The 18,251-nt window shown below is 29.6% G+C and overlaps 1 protein-coding gene across 2 annotated transcripts in view; it reads right to left on the bottom strand.

The window, feature by feature from the left end:
• Nucleotides 1-18,251, bottom strand: part of LOC118444410 (uncharacterized) — a 346,025-nt gene that overhangs the window by 99,525 nt on the left and 228,249 nt on the right. For both annotated transcript variants that reach the window (XM_035872659.2, XM_035872660.2), the window contains exons 8-12: nt 14,174-14,267; nt 13,855-13,947; nt 13,084-13,179; nt 8,872-9,089; nt 8,149-8,287 (exon numbers count right to left, since the gene is read on the bottom strand). In XM_035872659.2, coding sequence (XP_035728552.2) covers nt 8,149-8,287; nt 8,872-9,089; nt 13,084-13,179; nt 13,855-13,947; nt 14,174-14,267 — 640 coding nt within the window. The remainder of the gene's footprint in view (nt 1-8,148; nt 8,288-8,871; nt 9,090-13,083; nt 13,180-13,854; nt 13,948-14,173; nt 14,268-18,251) is intronic.

Genomic DNA, 18,251 nt, shown 5'->3' with positions numbered 1-18,251 from the left:
AACTATAATACTATGATGAAGTTTTAAATGATCGAAATATCATAAAGGATTTCTTTTTTTTTTTTTTGTTATTTCGTTCTGTTTCATCTATCTCACAGAAAATAATAATGTATATAGGTTATCGAAAAAACATAGAATCAAACTTATATATATATATATATATATTACTGAGATCAAATGGATGAGAAAAATGTTCATATAAACTTATGTTTAAAAAATTCTTTATCGAAAAGACATAATGCTTTTAAAAATATATATATGATTTATTTCCATTAGTCGAATTAATGATCGATCAACAGTCAGATTTGATCTCTTAAAACATTTAATCTAACATCTATAAATTTTTATTTATGAATGATAATGCATATATATCTTTTCGATATAAAATATTTTCGGAGACATGTTTTATATAAACTTCTTTCTCATTCATTTAATCTCAGTAATACGTAGTATAAGTTTGATCCAAAATGTTTTTTTTTTTTTTTTCCAAGACATCCTGTATACTATCAACGTAATCGATGCCATAATAAAATTGCCATATCCTCTCGTCGTCAATTTTAAATTAAAAATTCATTAAAAGAAAAAAAAAAAAAGAACCTAATATCTCCATAATAAACACATATATTCAAATGGACAACATTATATATAAAGATATTAAAACGATTAAATTAAATCGATTTTTTTATTATGCATAAGAAAATAATATTACGTTGTACTATCATTGTAATGTCGATAAAAAATGTTGATAGTTAAATAAAAATGATAATTAATATCGTTTTTAAATTAAATAAATCAAATAATTTTATTACCTATATTCTCTCTCTTTCACGACGTCCGTTCAGGTCTAGTGTAAGACATAATCTAAACGACGATACTAGTGCTACGATGGAAATAAATACAACTCGGTTTGTATAGGTTTTTTGTTTTTCTTCGAAAATAATGATAATAATAATAACATACACATAACGTCATCGTTTTCTCAGAATTTCCTGTTCTTAGAAACCAAATAAATGTATACGATCGATCGTTACAAATAAATATATGTTCGAGTTGACAACGTCCTAGATAGGTCACGTCGCCGTCGTCGTCGTCTATATACAACAGCTTATAACTATTGATAAACATTCGTTTTGTAAGATTATAACGAAAGGAGATTAGGTCGAGAGATCATTTCAGTTTAAACACTCGTCCTGTTAACAACTAAGTATATATATTACGTTTAATTTATTCTCGTTCGAATAAAATAAAATTATCCGTATGGAATATCCTGTGCGTTTTATAAATTTCATAAGTCGTAATCAATTATCATTGTGATCATATAAAATCATTACGATTTCACGTCATAATTATATATTCCTTAAATAAAAGAAAAATATATAAAGTGAAATATTTGAAAAGCTCTTTTCTCGAGAGATCTTTTTTTCAGTCTAATTTATTTATTTATTTATTTATTTTTTTATTTATTTTTTTATTATCGATCGTAAAACTACGTTTAACGTTTAGAAAGCTTATGATTTATCATCCTTATAATTATACCCTTATGGATTTATCATTATAATCGAAGAAGAATAATCGTATTTCAATAAGCTGCGTATTTTATACTATAGTCTCGTCAAAATCGATAATCGTCATTTTTTTTTTTTTTTTTTAATGAAACGATATGTTATTATTATTTCTAAACGAAGATATAATATCCCGAAGATATATATATATATATATATATATATATATAAATATATTTATACATACATTATATTCATCATTATAACCCAAGGAAAATAAATTTCCCTCCCAAAAAGAAAAAAGAAAAAAAATAATAAACTTCGAAACTAATTGACGAGATAAAGATATTTCGCATAAGTTTATAAAAAAATTTCGAGAAAATATTTAATCCGATTAAGAGTGGAGAGGAGTAGGAGGAAGAGTAGTAATAGTAGTAGTAGCAGTAGTAGGAGGAGGAGGAGGAGGAGGAGGAGAAGGAGGAGGAGGAGGAGGAGGAGGAGGAAGAAGAGGAGAGTTTGATATTCGATTAATTCAAGTTCGATTGATCGGTATCGTACGATAATTCTCATCTCTTTCTACCAGCATATTGAACGTAGCGTCGTTCTGTTTCTACCATAATCGCTTTACAAATACATATGCACAAACACACATACACACACAGACACACACACTATCGAGGCTATTTCCGTGAACCAAATACGGAGAGTTCGAAGATGCGGTCGAAAAGAAGAGACACAAAAGAGATGATCCGACGGAAAGGGTAAGAAGTTGAAGAAGGAAGTGAAGTATAATACGAGAAAGAGAAGTGTCAGAGGAGAAGGTGAAACAGAAACAGAGAGAGAGAGAGAGAGAGAGAGAGAGAGAGAGAAAGAAAGAGAAAGAAAGAAAGAGAGAGAGAGTCTTGGATGATCAAAGTAGAACGCGTAATAACGGAATGCGCAACGAGAGGATTTGCTCGAGGGCGTTCCGTCATTATTGTCCTATACGTGCTTGATATATTATGATGCTTCCTTGTCCTCTTCGTCTTCTTCTTCGTCTTTTTCTTATTCTTATTCTTAATCTTCTTAATCTTGAAGGATCATTCTGGCAGAAATGAAGCATTGATTATGACGGCTAGAACGTTCTAGATGAAACATCAAAATGACTTGTGCTGTTAACGTTCCCTGATCGATAGCGTTACGGTTATTAATTAACATTTATATTATTTATTACCGATCCCGTTCTATCTAATTTTATTACAAATGATAATTATATATTATGTTATATATGTATGTATGTATGTCAAATTGACCCTTTAAATTTTATTACCGCGTCATTTTGTCGATGAAGAATTTAAATGATTTTTTTTTAGTTGGTATCCATGAAGTATTTAAAATATGATGATAAGTTTACGTTTGATTTATCGTATATAAGGTATATTATTAATGAAATATTAATAAATGTAACAATGTTTTATTATGCTTGTTTACTTATATAAGAATTAAATAAAAATGGCAGAGAATTTAATCGTAGATTTTATTAATCGTTTACATCGTTTAGATCGGAAGAATGAAGTTTTCATCGATTCATTCAGGACGAATTATTTCATTGATGAAGAATTTGAAAACCATTTTGTTGCTATTAAATGAACTCTCTAGAATTGTCATAATAATTAAGATTAATTTGAAGATTAATTTATAAACTATTTTTTTTCCTTCTTTTTTTTTTTTTTTTTTTTTTTTTAATAACATAATAAATTACTTAAAGAAAAAATTTAAAAGTTAAGATCAATTTTGAATGGAAGTTATAATAAGATAATAATAATAATATTAATTTCGTTAAATTAATAGATATTTAGGAAGTAATTAATAGTTAAATTTTTTTTTTTCGAAAGCGATGTCACGTACTTCTTTTTTCGCAAGAACATTGAATGCATTCGATTTGTTTTTTTTTTTATTGTTGTTGTTGTTCTTTCACTCTTTCTTTCTTTCTTTCTTTCTTTCTTTTTTATTTCTAGTTGCTTGTGTTTCTTCTTAGTTACTTTCCCGATCGTCGACAATGAAATTTGATTCGGTAAGATTCGTGGCGATGCATCTTCGATTATAAGGAGCACTTTGTAATATAATTCGTTCGTCGATGTTTACTCTCTCTTCGAGAAGTACACACGTGAAAGCGAAATATGCCTGGAGTGTTTCAGTTCGAACAATTAAATAATTGTCGAGGTCGACCGACCCACTTTGCTTCTCCTTAGAACGTGTCTCCTCTCTCACCAATCTCTTTCATCCCTTCTCTTTAATTTAATTCGTTATCGTAACAACGCAATCCACTGTTCGAAATGAAAAAAGCAACTTTAAAGCGACTTTCGATGTAAATATCGATATATAATTGCTTACTATGATAAATATATTTAGACGATGAAACATCGAATTAACACGTCGTATATATACATATATATCATTTTGAATGAATAAATCATTTTGAATGAATAAATTCGTATTAACATACTACTTGTTGTTAAAACGAAATAAATATTGTATATATATATATATAACTACGGTAACTAATTCGAGTAATAATCCGATGAAAAAAATAAATACAATGAACGGAAGCAACAACTTATATAAACAAAAGTATTTAATTATTTTTTTACTTTTTACGATTGAAATCCTTTGAAGAATTTACGATCATTATTTGACCAATCGAAATCATAATTAAGTAATAGACTAAGCAAAGTGAAAGTCAATCGGCAATATAATGTGACGGATAAATTGTAGATGTATTTGTGTTTACGTACGTAAATGCGTTTCGAGAGATGAAACGCATCTCGTATCTAATTATCATGGAATGCTTTGTGCTTGCAAGTAGCCGACTCACAATCGTTTATATTTAACGACCGTACGCAAGAAAATCGTACGAGAATGGCGTCTGGATCCATTCTCGTTCATCGTAACTACGATTCAACAATAATCTTGCTTATGAAACGAAGTTTCTTAATCTTCACGAACTAAAAGAATTTGTTTTCTTTTTCCTTTTTCTTTTTTTCTTTCTTACTTTTTTTTCTTTTCTTTTTTTTTTTTTTGGTCGTATAAAAGAATTATTATTAAAGAAAGGAAATTAGATATAATAGACACCTACGTTGTAACACGACGGTAACTTTCTGTATTACGTGAATCAATCCATGGTGTGTTACATCAGTCACATAAGAAATACAGATTACGTCTGTATGTATTTAGTGATACATAGGTATGTATAAAAAGGATTTTATGATTTATGATTTTTTAAAAAAAAATTTATCAATTTCCAATCGAAGAATATATATTTATATTTTTTTCTCTACGGCAAAAGTCACGATTAAAAGGAGGAAAAAAAAAGGAAAGAGATAAATTTGTCCTAAGGCAAAGATTAGTAAAGAGAAAAAAAGAAAAACAATCTTTAACAACAAAACAAAACTTTCTCAAACAAAAATTAAAAATTATCTGTTAATAATATATATATATATATATATATATATATATATATATTTAAAAAGCAAAAAAATTATTTGACAGACTTTTTGATTTTTCTTTTAATCAAATAAATACTCATGATGGATATTTAGGATGATCGATTTAAAGTATAATATTTTATACTATGTTACACGAGCATTATACTTTGTCACAGTAATATGAATTAATATTATATTAATCCGTATTATACGATAGTCTATCATGTATTATAAAAATACGATTTTATCAATTGATCTGTAAATTAATCAGCTGATTAAATTATAATTAACATGAGTGACTATAAATGGAGAAACTTCATTCACATATTCCCATAAATCAATAATGGGATCGTATCGATGATTAGAAACCTATATATCTTATACTACTTATTATCAGATAAAAATAATCTCTATCATTTATCATTTATTAAAGAGAATTGAATTATCTCATTTATTATATACATATATAATTATATATAGATATATAGATGTTAATTGTCTATTTACACGTTGCTAATATTATAATCATTTTTATGTTGATATAAATATAATATCATTTATTGTTTCAATGAGATCATTGATTTCAATTCATTTCAATAAAAAAAAAAAAAAAAAAAAAAAAAAAACATCATTCGATTATTTACAAAGAAATGGATCAAATTATCGATCATTTTGATTTTCTCTTTACCTCCTCGTTATTGATCATCTTTCTAATCAGAAAAAAAAAAGAAAAAAAGAAAAAAAAGAAAAAAAAAAAGAAAAAGAAAAATTGCTACTTAAACGTTTCCCCGCATAGTTTTTCGATCTTGCGTTAATTAAAGGGGGGAAGAAAAAAAAACGAACAAAAAAAAAAAGAAAAAAAAAGAAAAAAAAACAGAAGAAAAGGAACAAGAAAAAAGAACAGAAAGAAAATCATTAAAATACCTGGTTATTATATCTACAAAAACGATTCGTCCGTTTTACTCGTAATCTTGCGTACTCTGTAATTCAAATATGTTTTATTAATAATTATAAAACGATCAACGAGCAAAACAGAGTTAAATCTCGCGAAGGCTATGACGACCGAGTCGAATTCGTAAGAAGAGCGTATATGCATGTACTTACTTTGAATTTAATTCTAGGCTCGTGCGAAAGGATCGTTAAGAGCAAATTATACCGCGTAAGGATAAGTACTTAAGACACGTAACTATACATTTGTACGTGGAGAGAGAGAAAGGGAGAGAGAGAGAGAGAGAGAGAGAGAGAGAGAAGAGAGAAAGAGAAAAGAGAAAGAGAAAGATATGTTCCTTTAGATATTTGAGCAAGTATAAAGGACATAGTGAAAAAATTATTAAAACAAAAAGAAAACAAAAAAACAGAAAGAAAAACAAAAATGCGTTTCTACGTGGAACCATAAAATTATTTCGAATTTACATAATACAGAAATGGCGATTGAGGAATCGAGATAAAATATCGTAATGATCGTTTTGAGAGAGAAAGAAGGGACAGAAAAAAAAAAGAAAAAGAAAAAAGAGAAAGACAGCAATTATAAAAATATAATATAATAATAGATATAATAAATATATAATGTGTCGGTAAATAAATCGAGTGTCGTCGAAATGTAATTCAAAAGAAGTTTCCATTAAATTGAAATGTTATATTAATAAATAATATAGAAATTTATTATCTTGATTTCTTGATTTACGTAAAAAGAAAAAAAAAACAAAAAAAAAAAAGAAAAGAAAAAAGAAAAGCAAAAAAGAAAAAAAAAAGAATATAATACAGAACCTTTCGAACGAAAATCTGATATAATTATATTAAAACGAAATTATTATATACCATAAGGTAAATATTTTAAACAAATTCATTTGCTCGTAATTAAGAAAAATTCGAGTTTTACGAAGGGATTTAACGCGAACATTAGAAATAATAAAAATTTCATTTAAATCTCACGATGGTTGATTAAATATTAACGAAATTAAACAGAACGTACTTACGAACGTATTATTTTTTGGTCGTACTTGAAAAAGAAAGGAAGAAGAAATGAAAAAAAAAGAAAAAAAAAAAAACAGAAAGAAAGAAAGAAGCAAAAATAAAAAAAAAACAGAAAGAAAGAAAGGAAGAAAGGAAGGAAACAAACGAAACGAATTTATCGAAAGAGATCTTACAAATATATTATCGCGATTTCTATAGATCCAATACCAGGAAAATGCATTAACACGTATTTGCTTAAGGCTAAGTAGATGGAAGAACTGAACGGAATTATCGCCGGTGGTAGTAGCCGGCCACCAACGTTGAACGTCAAGAAGGGAGATATGACGATGGTAAAGAAAGATGGATAGACAGGAAGAAGAAGAAAGAAGGAAGAAGAGAAAAAAAAAGAATAAGAAGAAAGAAGACGGAAGAAGAAGAAAGAAGGAAGAAGAAGGACGAAGAAGGACGAAGAAGTAAAGGGAGAGGGGGAAAGAAAGAAGAAGAAAAAGAGAGAGAGAGAGAGAGAGAGAGAGAAAGAAAAGAATAATAAGCTCGACGAAAGAGAAGATCGACGTGTCTACATAGTAGAAGGGAATCGAGTGACTCCTTTGGCAAAGGAGGTCGAATCATCATCTTGAGGTCGACTTGAAGATGCCAGAAACGAGGTTACCGATCTCTCGTATAGTCACACGGAATATGGGCTCTCAGGAAAAGCGAGGTCTCTCGCGATCCTATCGATCTTTCGTGTCGTGCGCAGAATTCACTAAGAGATCGGAACAGAGATCAAAACCTTGGGGTGGGTCCACCAAGTACCCTTTTCTTCCCCCCTCCCTCCCCCACCTTATCATCCCCTTCTTCTTCTTCTCCTTCTTCTCCTTTTACTCCTCCTTCTCCTCGAGGAGATGCATTCGGATCTATGATTTTTCACGAAGTGAAAATCTTTCTCACTATTTTTTATGTATCATTGTGAAAGCAATCGGAAGCTGAAGTTATTTCTAGTAAGAAGAAGAGGAGGAGAAGGAGGAGGAGGAGGAGGAGGGGATCGAAAGGAAGACTTGACGATTGTCCCGTAAAAAAAAAGATTAAAAGAGAATAAAAAAAAGAAAAGAGAAAAAAAAAAGAAAATAGAAGAAAAAGAAATACTTCGTCCTTCAAGGGCACGCGATATAGAGCTTAGCTCTATAAACCCTTAAACGTTTGAATTTAATATCGAACGAAAGGGAACTTACCTCGTGTGCCTGATCCTCGATACTACGGAGTACAGCAAGATTGCGTATAGTTGCTCGACGTGATTCAAAGGATGACTCCAATCTCGTTGCCGCGTTACCGACTTCCTCCATCAATCTTCTTGCTCGTTGTAGAGATGATCTGTCGGAATGAAAAGAAAAACAAAAAAAAATAATAATAATAAAATACAAAAAAAAATGTATAGAAAATTCTCTTGATAAATAATAATAATCATTTTTATTTCTCTTTTTATCTCTCTTTTATTTATTTATTTATTTATTTATTTATTTATTTATTTATTTATTTATTTATTTATTTATTTATTTATTTATTTATTTATTTATTATTTTGGTTTTTTTCTTTTTTTTTCTTTTTTTTTAATACTTGCAACCATTTAACAAGTCTACACGGAAGTTGAACTTTTAATCTCACTAATGTCACGTTACTTAGGGTGTTTATAAATAAGTATATGATCATAGAAAATATATATATATACATATATATAAAGGTAAAACTAAGCGTGACTAATCAACGTATCAACTTCCGGCTTTCTGATAGTATTTACGACTTTCTATGTTAGACTGAAAGGAGAAAGAGAGAGAGAGAGAGAGAGAAGTGAGAGAGAAGAAAAATTTGAGAGATAAAAAAAGGATTGTAATTTTAACATTGAATCGATGAAAATAAAATTGTGTTAATGAAATTTGAAATGAATTTGAAAAGCTCACTTGACGTAATCGACGTGTAAAAGTGACGTAGCCCGCTCCTCCAAAGCCGCAATGGCTACTTCAGCATCCCTGGACGTTCTTCTCAATGTTGGGTCCGTTAGGAGCCGACCGAGAGGCGTCAAGGTGCCAGACAAACTCGTGCATTCCTTTAACTCTGACATTTCGAGCGCTAATCTTCGTCCAGCTGCATGCCATTCGCTCATTAGCCCATCATATTCCTAATGGACAAAAACGAAAGGATATCAATTAAATTGAAAATTTATATTTTCTATTTAATTATTTGAAACGATACGTAACGAAATGTTTTTTGCTCATAATTAAACATTTAAGATTAATATTCTTTTAAATACGTTTATTATTTAATTCGCTTTAAGTTATTAAATTTAAGATTTTTATTATTTATTAGATCAATAACTATTTAAATGAAAATACTTATGTGTAAGTATAATCTCGGGTGCAATGATTGAATCGAAGAAAATTAATTCTACGCTTAAAAAAAATATTTATTAGAATATGACGATAATAAAGAGAATTTATTTTATATTAGAATGAAATAAAAAATGTTATAGATATTTCATGATATTAGAATTGTGAATTTTAAATATACGTGTGAATTTATCGAATGGAAAATTTGCATTATTATTAAAGCTTTATAGAATCTATAAACTCATGTAATTTTTAAATTACATATTAAATATTTATATACATGTATATGTGTATATATATGTATATATAATTATCCCAATTAAAAATGATTAAAAATAATTTTTTACAAGAGTTAAATCTACAAGAAATTTTTATCATGATTGATCTTACATGGAATTGTTTAATTACGCTCATCTATTATAATATATCTCTATTTTTTTTTCTTTTCAATGTAAACTTATTTTATCGTCACAAAACTATAACAGGTTATTTTATATACCGATAGGTAATATTTTCTAAATATAAGTTACGTATACTTAGTACGATATAATTATACTAGCATAAATTACGCTTTAAGTTTCACGTTATATAACTTTTCTCTTTTTTTCTTTTTTTAAATACGTAGTTAGAAACTTGAGTTATAGTGGGTTAATTAATCTCTAGTAAGTAAGATAATACTATTTCTATTATATAAAATATAATATTCAATATAAAATATTTAAAAGCAGGAAATCTGACTATATCGCACACACACACACACAAACGCATACACACGCGCGTAAACATACATATATACAATTAAATATAAATATTATTATTATTTTTTGGTTTTTAAAACGTCCATTTATCAAAGTATAAATTTTATTAAATTATCTTCAATCCACCTTAAGTATATTAAAATCTAAAAAGGCATACGTATTTTTAAGAAAATCGTTAAAAAGAAAAAAAGAAGAACAAAAAAAAAAAAAAGAAAAACATTTTTACAAACTACTCGATTATAATTTATCCACGTCATAAACAGAAGTAAACGCATTTATCCGTTCAATTATACAGTATTATAAAACAGAAGAGTAATAATTTAATAAATCTATGCGATATTAATTGACACATCACATTGGTATTTAGTTCAAACGATTTAGATCGATGAATTCATTCATATTGAATTTTATTTAATAGTTCGTAAAGTTTTATTCATCTATATGGAATTTATGAAAATGTTTATTTAATTTACCTTTAATTCCTCGAACGTGTAATAGGATATTTATTAGATAGAAAAAAAAAAAAATATATATATATATATACCTATCCGCGAACGATTACGTCAAACGTTATTCTACTTACTATATTAATCGTTTGTCTGAGCTATAAAAGTCATAAAAGATCGTGAAGGTATGATGACTAAGCGTAATAAAACGAAGATATATCTAAGAACAGGAACGCAATCGGCATAAACGTAAAAAAGATAAGATAACGAAGTTTTGACTAGCCAATGAGTTTAGAGAAATGAAGGGGAACACCTACGAACAGGAAGGAGAACCGATTGAATCCTTTTACATGTTCTTTCGATTGATGTCTTATTCCGTAAAATTATTTGCCGGATTGATCGATCGTTCGATCGATCGTTCGATAGACCGATCGATCGATCGATCGATTGATCGGATGGACGGACGGACGGACGGACTTACGTTACATTACGACGATCAATCATTGCCCTGGGCTATCATCATCTTGATATAACTTCGGTTCAATCTGAATGATTGGTCTCTCGAGGTCAACAATTATACGAGACCTTGATCTTGTTCAAATATTCCGACGATGATTATTAAAACATTGAACATTAATGAAGATTGTAATAATGATTAGATTACGAAATTCAAAAATGGAAATGAATTTTAATAAAATTGAGGAGGAGTATAGGGAATAGGGGAGAAGGGAATAGGAGGAGAGAAAGGTAGAAGATTTTAAGGGTGAAGATTGTAAGGTTGGATCGATGGGATCGAATCGATAATGAGAAGATACGAAACGCAATGAAGTAAGTTGTGAAGTAAGATGTATTTGTGTGTGTGGGTGTGTATATATATGTATGTATCTGTGTGTTGAGAAATAGCTTCTCGTTGAGAGTGTTAGGAGAGTTAAAACTCTCTTTCCCTCTCTCTCTCTCTCTCTCTCTCTCTCTCTCTTTCTCTTGCTCATGGCTCTTTACTCTCACTCTCCTCATCTTTTGTCGGCGGTACAAAAGATCCGGGCACCCGTAAAAGCGCTTACGCGATAATCCGTATGGTGAAGAAGTACCTTCTCGTAACCTTCGAGGTTAAATACTCGGTTCTGTCGGCACGGAGTACGGCGGGTGCATATACTAGTAAATTCTCTCGTTCTTTGGATTCTTCAAAAAAAAAAAAAAAAAGAAAAAAAAAAAGAAAAGAAAAGAAAAGAAAAGAAAAAAAAAATTGTAGAAAAAGAAAACTTAGAGGAAAAAACTCCATAAGGGTTTACTTTCCACTCGAGAATTTTCCACACGCGTGCGAAATAGTATAAAGCGAAGCGCCATCGATATATAATTGTAGCCTCTTTTTGGAGTTTTTCTTTTTTCTTTTTTGTTTTTTCTTTTTTCTTTTTTTTTTCTTTTTTTATTTTATTCGATCAAAGACTCTCAGTATAATTGACTATAATTCAATATAATTATATTGTATTGAATTTTGTTTTTTTAATCACAAAAAAAGACAAAGCACATCGTGAAAAAGTTTAATTAAAATTTCACAACAATTTCTATTGGAGTATGAAATTTTTTCGAAATCGTCGTCGTCGGACAAAAAAAAAAAAAAAGATTACAACATACGAGATGTAAAAAGTTTTTTTTTTTAACGATGGAACAATCGATTCGGTTTCAAACAAATTTTATGGGTGAATTAAATCGAGAGAAAAAAAATACAAAAAAATAAAAAAGAAAAAAAAAAAATAAAGCAATAATTGTCAAACGAGTGCATTGAGAGCCACTGTCAAAATAATAGTATAAAACCCATCGGTCAGTGGTATCCATCGGTCAGTGGTATCCATCGGTCAGTGGTATCCATCGGTCGTGCCATAAATTCGCCAAAAATAATTGCGATTCCGGCTTAAGAGGCAAGAGAGATACGAATGGCCGCCGAATCGGCACAATTATGTTCGCTCGTTCGAATCCGGCCCTCGTATATTTATTTCATCGAAAAGCTGCCGAATCACTGTAATGACATTTAAGTCAATCGGCAAACGTACTACACACCAATCTTTCACCATCCGTTCCGACAGAAGCGGCAGTTTTGATAGCAATTTGTCGCGACTTTCGAATTACCAAGATGAATGATGGCGAATAAATAGTATCGATCGTGATTCCTCTTCATTTCTTTTTCCTTTTTTTTTTTTCTTTCTTCCTTTCTTTCTTTAACTTAATCCGTCCTTCCCCCGCCTAACATCTCATCGTCAGTTTAAGCAATTTGATACTCGATGATGAATACGATTTAAAGTAGGTATCACATCATCGAGGGGGAAGAGAGAAAGAGAGAAAGAGTGTGTGTGTGTGTGTGAGAGAGACAGAAATTTTGTAAAAAAAAAAAAGAAAGAATACTTAAATGTTAAAAAAAAAAAGATATACTTGAATAACTATAGTTATATAGTTATTCTATTTATTAATGAAAAGTCCGAATCATAAAACATAAGGAAAAAAAAGAAGAAAAGAAAATATATATTAAGGGATAATATCCAAGAATATTTATATATTTACATATAATCATAATCAATGATGTAAATTACCTTGTAAAATGTTATCCATTGCGTTTGATCATAATTCACCTCGCGCCTTTCTCTTTGTATAAATTTATTGTTAATCGTGTCTGTTATTACAATTGTCTGAAAGAATAATGAAATTTATTTATACATTATGCATGTCAATTAATAATAATAATAATAATAATAATAATAATAATAATAATAATAATAATAATAATAATAATAATGCTAATAATAAGGAAAATATTTATATATATATTTAGGAATAAAATCGAAAATCATTTTCGATTGGCATGGGAACGCATAGGCAGGATACGTTTGGATAGGAATTGAAAGAAATTGACATTTCAACGAATCAAAGAACATTCAATAAAATTGAATATCCCTTTGTCGGTAACACAATATTGATTCGAGTATACCGATACTGATAACAAAGGGTGCATTCATGAGAAATAAAGGAGGTGAAAGGGCGGAAGGTCGATGAAGCGAGTAAAGAGTACATTCTTGTATTCAAATACATAGTCGTACCAATATTGTTTTTATACGACAAATATGAAGTGGTAGTAAATAAAGTATGTACATGGAGTACATGCATTTGTACTGCTCGACAAATCGACGACGAAAACTTTGATATCGTACTTTGGAAATAAAGATCGTCAAAGAGAAAAGAATGAACGGAAATGGGAACGAAACAAAGAACAAGAAATAAAAAGAGAAAGGAAAAAAGATTATATCAATTAAATAAAAGGTACGTTTAAACTTTTTAAATGATTTTTATCGTTTCTTTTGACTTACCTTAACACGACTTAGAGGTAACATGGAGTCGTTCATTGAGTTTTCTGTATTGGTACTTCGTAAAACGAAAGCATGACTCACGTTGATTCTTCCCTATAATTAAGATAGAATTAATGTGAAAGAATTAATTGATTAATTAATTGAAAACGTCAAAAAATAAAAATAATAATAATAACAAACGAACAAAAATCGAAACGTTGAATGTCATTGTACGATTTATTCTTTTTTCTTTTTTTTTTTTTTTTTTTCATTTCTTTCTTAAATACGAACATTTAATAAGAACAATCGATTAATAACTTTCTCGATGAAAAAATCTTACTTGTAATAGAACCAACGCTTTGTCCAATAGATCCAAACATTCGTTAGATTCGCCAAGAATTAGAAGGCTCAATCCATCCTTCGTCTGTTCCGAACTGTAATCAAAATATTTATCATACTAATGATATTGCCACAATCGTAAAGTGAAATTAGAAAATATACATATATTAATCGTAAGATACGTGAGAACGTATGCATCGTGGCAATAATAGAAAATCCATTAGATTCGATTGGTTTACACGTACATGTAAGATAATATTTAAATGTTTACATAGATGGATATAATAATTCTGAATAAACATTCGAAATTTTTCAAATAATTAAGATAGTATTTGAAATACATAGATATAATAACAGTATGTACACACATTGGAATTTCTCACGAGGCTCTAATAGCATCCTCATTTCTCTTTATCCCTTTTCTCTATTCCTCTTCCTCCTTCCTCCAGCCCCTCTAACTCCCGCCTGTCACGGTCCCTTTTGCCTGGTAATAGCAATCGCTGTATTTGTCCTTATTTCATACTTGTGCCAAGTCAAGATTCATAGAATTGCTTATGACCGATTTAATTCATCTATCGGAACGGCAGGAAGCGATATATATATATATATATATATATATATATATATATATATATATATGGACAGATACACACGTAGATATATACAGTTACATTTATGTACCTTTACACCTTCCTACTTTCAATCCTATCAAAGATCGCATTTCTAATTCTATCTCTCGATAGAGTCGCCATTATACTTTTCTATCGAGCCGATCGTTTCGATAAGATTCATGATCATCGTATGTGAGATATATATATATATATATATGTATGTATATAATATGTATGTATGTATATAATATACTCATACATATATTTCATTCTTTCTGAGTGATATAATTACTTCAGTGTTCCTTACACCGTCCTAGTTTGGATCGATTTTATACAGTCTCTTTTCACTCAAGTGTCCGTCATTATTCGATGCTCGACATACATACATACATACATATTAACACGTTTACGACTACACCTACTTGATCTTGGAAACTTTCGAACGATACGATAAGCGTGCAAACTATCGTATTACTATGCTAATGAAATAGAAAGGAAATGAAAATTGTTCAGGCATCTCGCCAAATTCTTCAAACTTTTCGATGGACATATTATAGACATTGTCTGTCTCTCTCTCTCTCTCTCTCTCTCTCTTTCTCTTGATTTTTTTTTTGTTATCTTTATTTTGGATCATAGCCAATTCTATTCTCTATAGATCCGGAATAAGAAATAATATTGCACGACGTTGACACACTGCCAAGAATTCATTCAAGTAGAACGATCTTATTCGATAAGAGAATCATTTAGATTTAGTTAAGTTCAGTCAGCTGATCTATTCGTATGTCTACTAACATACACATACACACATACACACATACGCATACACACACACACGCACACACATATACATATATATATATATATATATATATATATATAATTTAATAACGATAGGCCTGCGGGACATCGTGCGCATCATTCTACCGCATTGATCATTACAACGGATCGATAGATAGAAACAGAAAGATCGATAAGAATCCAAATTGATCGTCTCCGTGTATCGATCGCCGTTAGAATGCCGATGGTTGACGCTTTATTAAATTCAAAGTCGTGAGCGCCGCGTTTCGATGAAAGAGCATCGTGCTAAGGCTCTAATCTTCTGAATCGTTGGAAAATCGTTTTAACGTGTAGGTATAGTCGTACAAAGATACCGTAACTCGTTATCTCATTTTGCTATCGCACGAGACCGAGGAAAATATTTCTACGGTCATTTGGATTTTACAGTCGAAGAGCTTTTCTATTTTCTTATTTTTTTGCTTCCTTTTTTCCTGTTTCTTTTCTTCCTTTTCTTTTTTTTTTCTCTTTTTTCTTTTTTTTTTCTTTTTTCTTGAGCAAAATAAAAAATATCTAATCTTACACGTGATACACGTCAATTCCAATCTTACATGATACACGTTATTTCCATATATATTTTTTTCTTCTTTTCTTTTTTTTTTTCTTTTCAAAAGTAATAAATTCCAGAATATCTACATATCGAAAGGCGTCATATAAATATACACACACATAGACACGCACGTATACACATATAGAGATACATTTTATTAAAGAATATCATTAATTTCGAAATACATTTAAATGCATAAAATCGATTGAAATGTAAAATTGTGAAAGTTTCGATCGATAGATTTCAAGCGACATTAAAAATCAATTATTTCCTTTCGATATTTTTTCAACTAATTATCTTTTGTTTTTTTTTCCTCTTTTCTATTTCTTTTTTTTTCAGATTCTAAGATTACAAAGTCCAAGAACTTTTCTTCGATCCTGTATACACCGTCACGATTTCAAAAAGAATATTGGACATATTAATTAACGCTTCAATTAAGTATTTTTTATTACTTTTATATATATATATATATATATATATATATATATCATGACAAAATCAACAGTCGTGATCTTTCAATACGATATTCTATACTTCGTTATTATATACCAAATGAAAAGATAATAATCTCTAGGATATATCTATTCATCATTATAATCAAAGAAGAGTAATCTGAAACTAATTAACACATCGGTGACTAATGAATCCAAGTTTATTCGCTTAACTGCGTCAAAATTTTACGGTAATTGAGAATCTATTATCTTAATGCAAAATTAACTATTAGATATTACATTAATATCTATGTTATATCTAATGAGTTTTTTATTTTCTGTACTTTGTTCTTTTTTCTTTTTCTTTCATATTATATCTACCTCGTTTGTTCTAACCTCGGTTCACCCCCATCCCCCATATCCCATTTATTTTATATATTTATCATTATATTAGACATCATTTATGTTCATCGATAAAAATAACATTCTATGGAAAAAGAAGTTTCATTATTAAATATATTTTCAATTATAATCTGATAATTAGAAATCTTTTTTTTTTTATTTTCATTTATCTCATTATTATTTTTCTCTGTCTCTCTCTCTCTCTCTCTCTCTCTCTCTCTCACACACATAAACAGACGTCACAGTATCCCATACCAAAAAAAAAAAAAAATCCATAACAATAGAAACAAAGAAAGATGGATTTCTTAAGTCCATTGTCAATAATTAGAATTTCTGTATATTTTATTACATATTTTCAAGTAGAAAAGCGGATGCATAAGATGAAAAGAAATAAAAAAAAAAAAAAACAAAAAGAAAAAAACTGCAATGATATATAAATGCCGTACGTCGGTAGGTACATACATACATACGTATACATACACGCGCATACACACATATATATATATATACATATACGTACATACATATATAGAGTTACATTCATATACGTGAGCAGCGTTTACGAGCAAACGGATTTACAATTCGATCGTAACTGTCGGCATTGGCATAACGCCTTTGGCTACGCCACTGCCCACTCTCGAAGAAAATCATGCATTAGCACTATTGTAAAGGTAGAAACTGTCATGGAAGAAGCCACGCGTTAAGTTCATATAGATAGAGATCCATGGCATCTTTGTGCGTAACGTTCCGCGTCGTACCGCATTGCGGAAAGTTAGACGATCTTAAAAACACCGGTCGTCACTTGGGTGGGCTAAACTCGTCGAACAAGGGCCATGCCTCGTCAACCCTTTTGCTTCTTCTGTTACGATAGTTTTTTTCTCATTTTCCTTTTCTTCTTATATTTCTCTTTCCGACAATATTGAAAAATTATTGGAATTATTATTTCGTGGGGACGAATTAACCAATCTGAAATTATTAACACAGTAAATACTAGAAAGTCACTAAGTTAGGTGTTGCGCCTTTACAGGTGAGAAGATCGTGTGAACCGCTACTAAAAAGGGAAAGACCTATATTCTTAATAACGCTCTAACCGCGCTAATAGCTCTCTAATGACAACATAAAGACAGGTGATATTTAAAGACTCTTACGTTTTGCCGTAACAATGTTAATAATTCTTACTTCAAGGACATTTTCAGAGAAAACATCAGCGAATGGAGACACTTCCCTCTCTCTCTCTCTCTCTCTCTCTCT

The sequence above is a fragment of the Vespa mandarinia genome, chromosome 23 (genome assembly GCF_050613455.1).
Source record: "Vespa mandarinia isolate Hongniang chromosome 23, ASM5061345v1, whole genome shotgun sequence".
NCBI lineage: Eukaryota > Metazoa > Arthropoda > Insecta > Hymenoptera > Vespidae > Vespa > Vespa mandarinia.
This window is presented reverse-complemented; position numbering and strand designations above follow the sequence as displayed.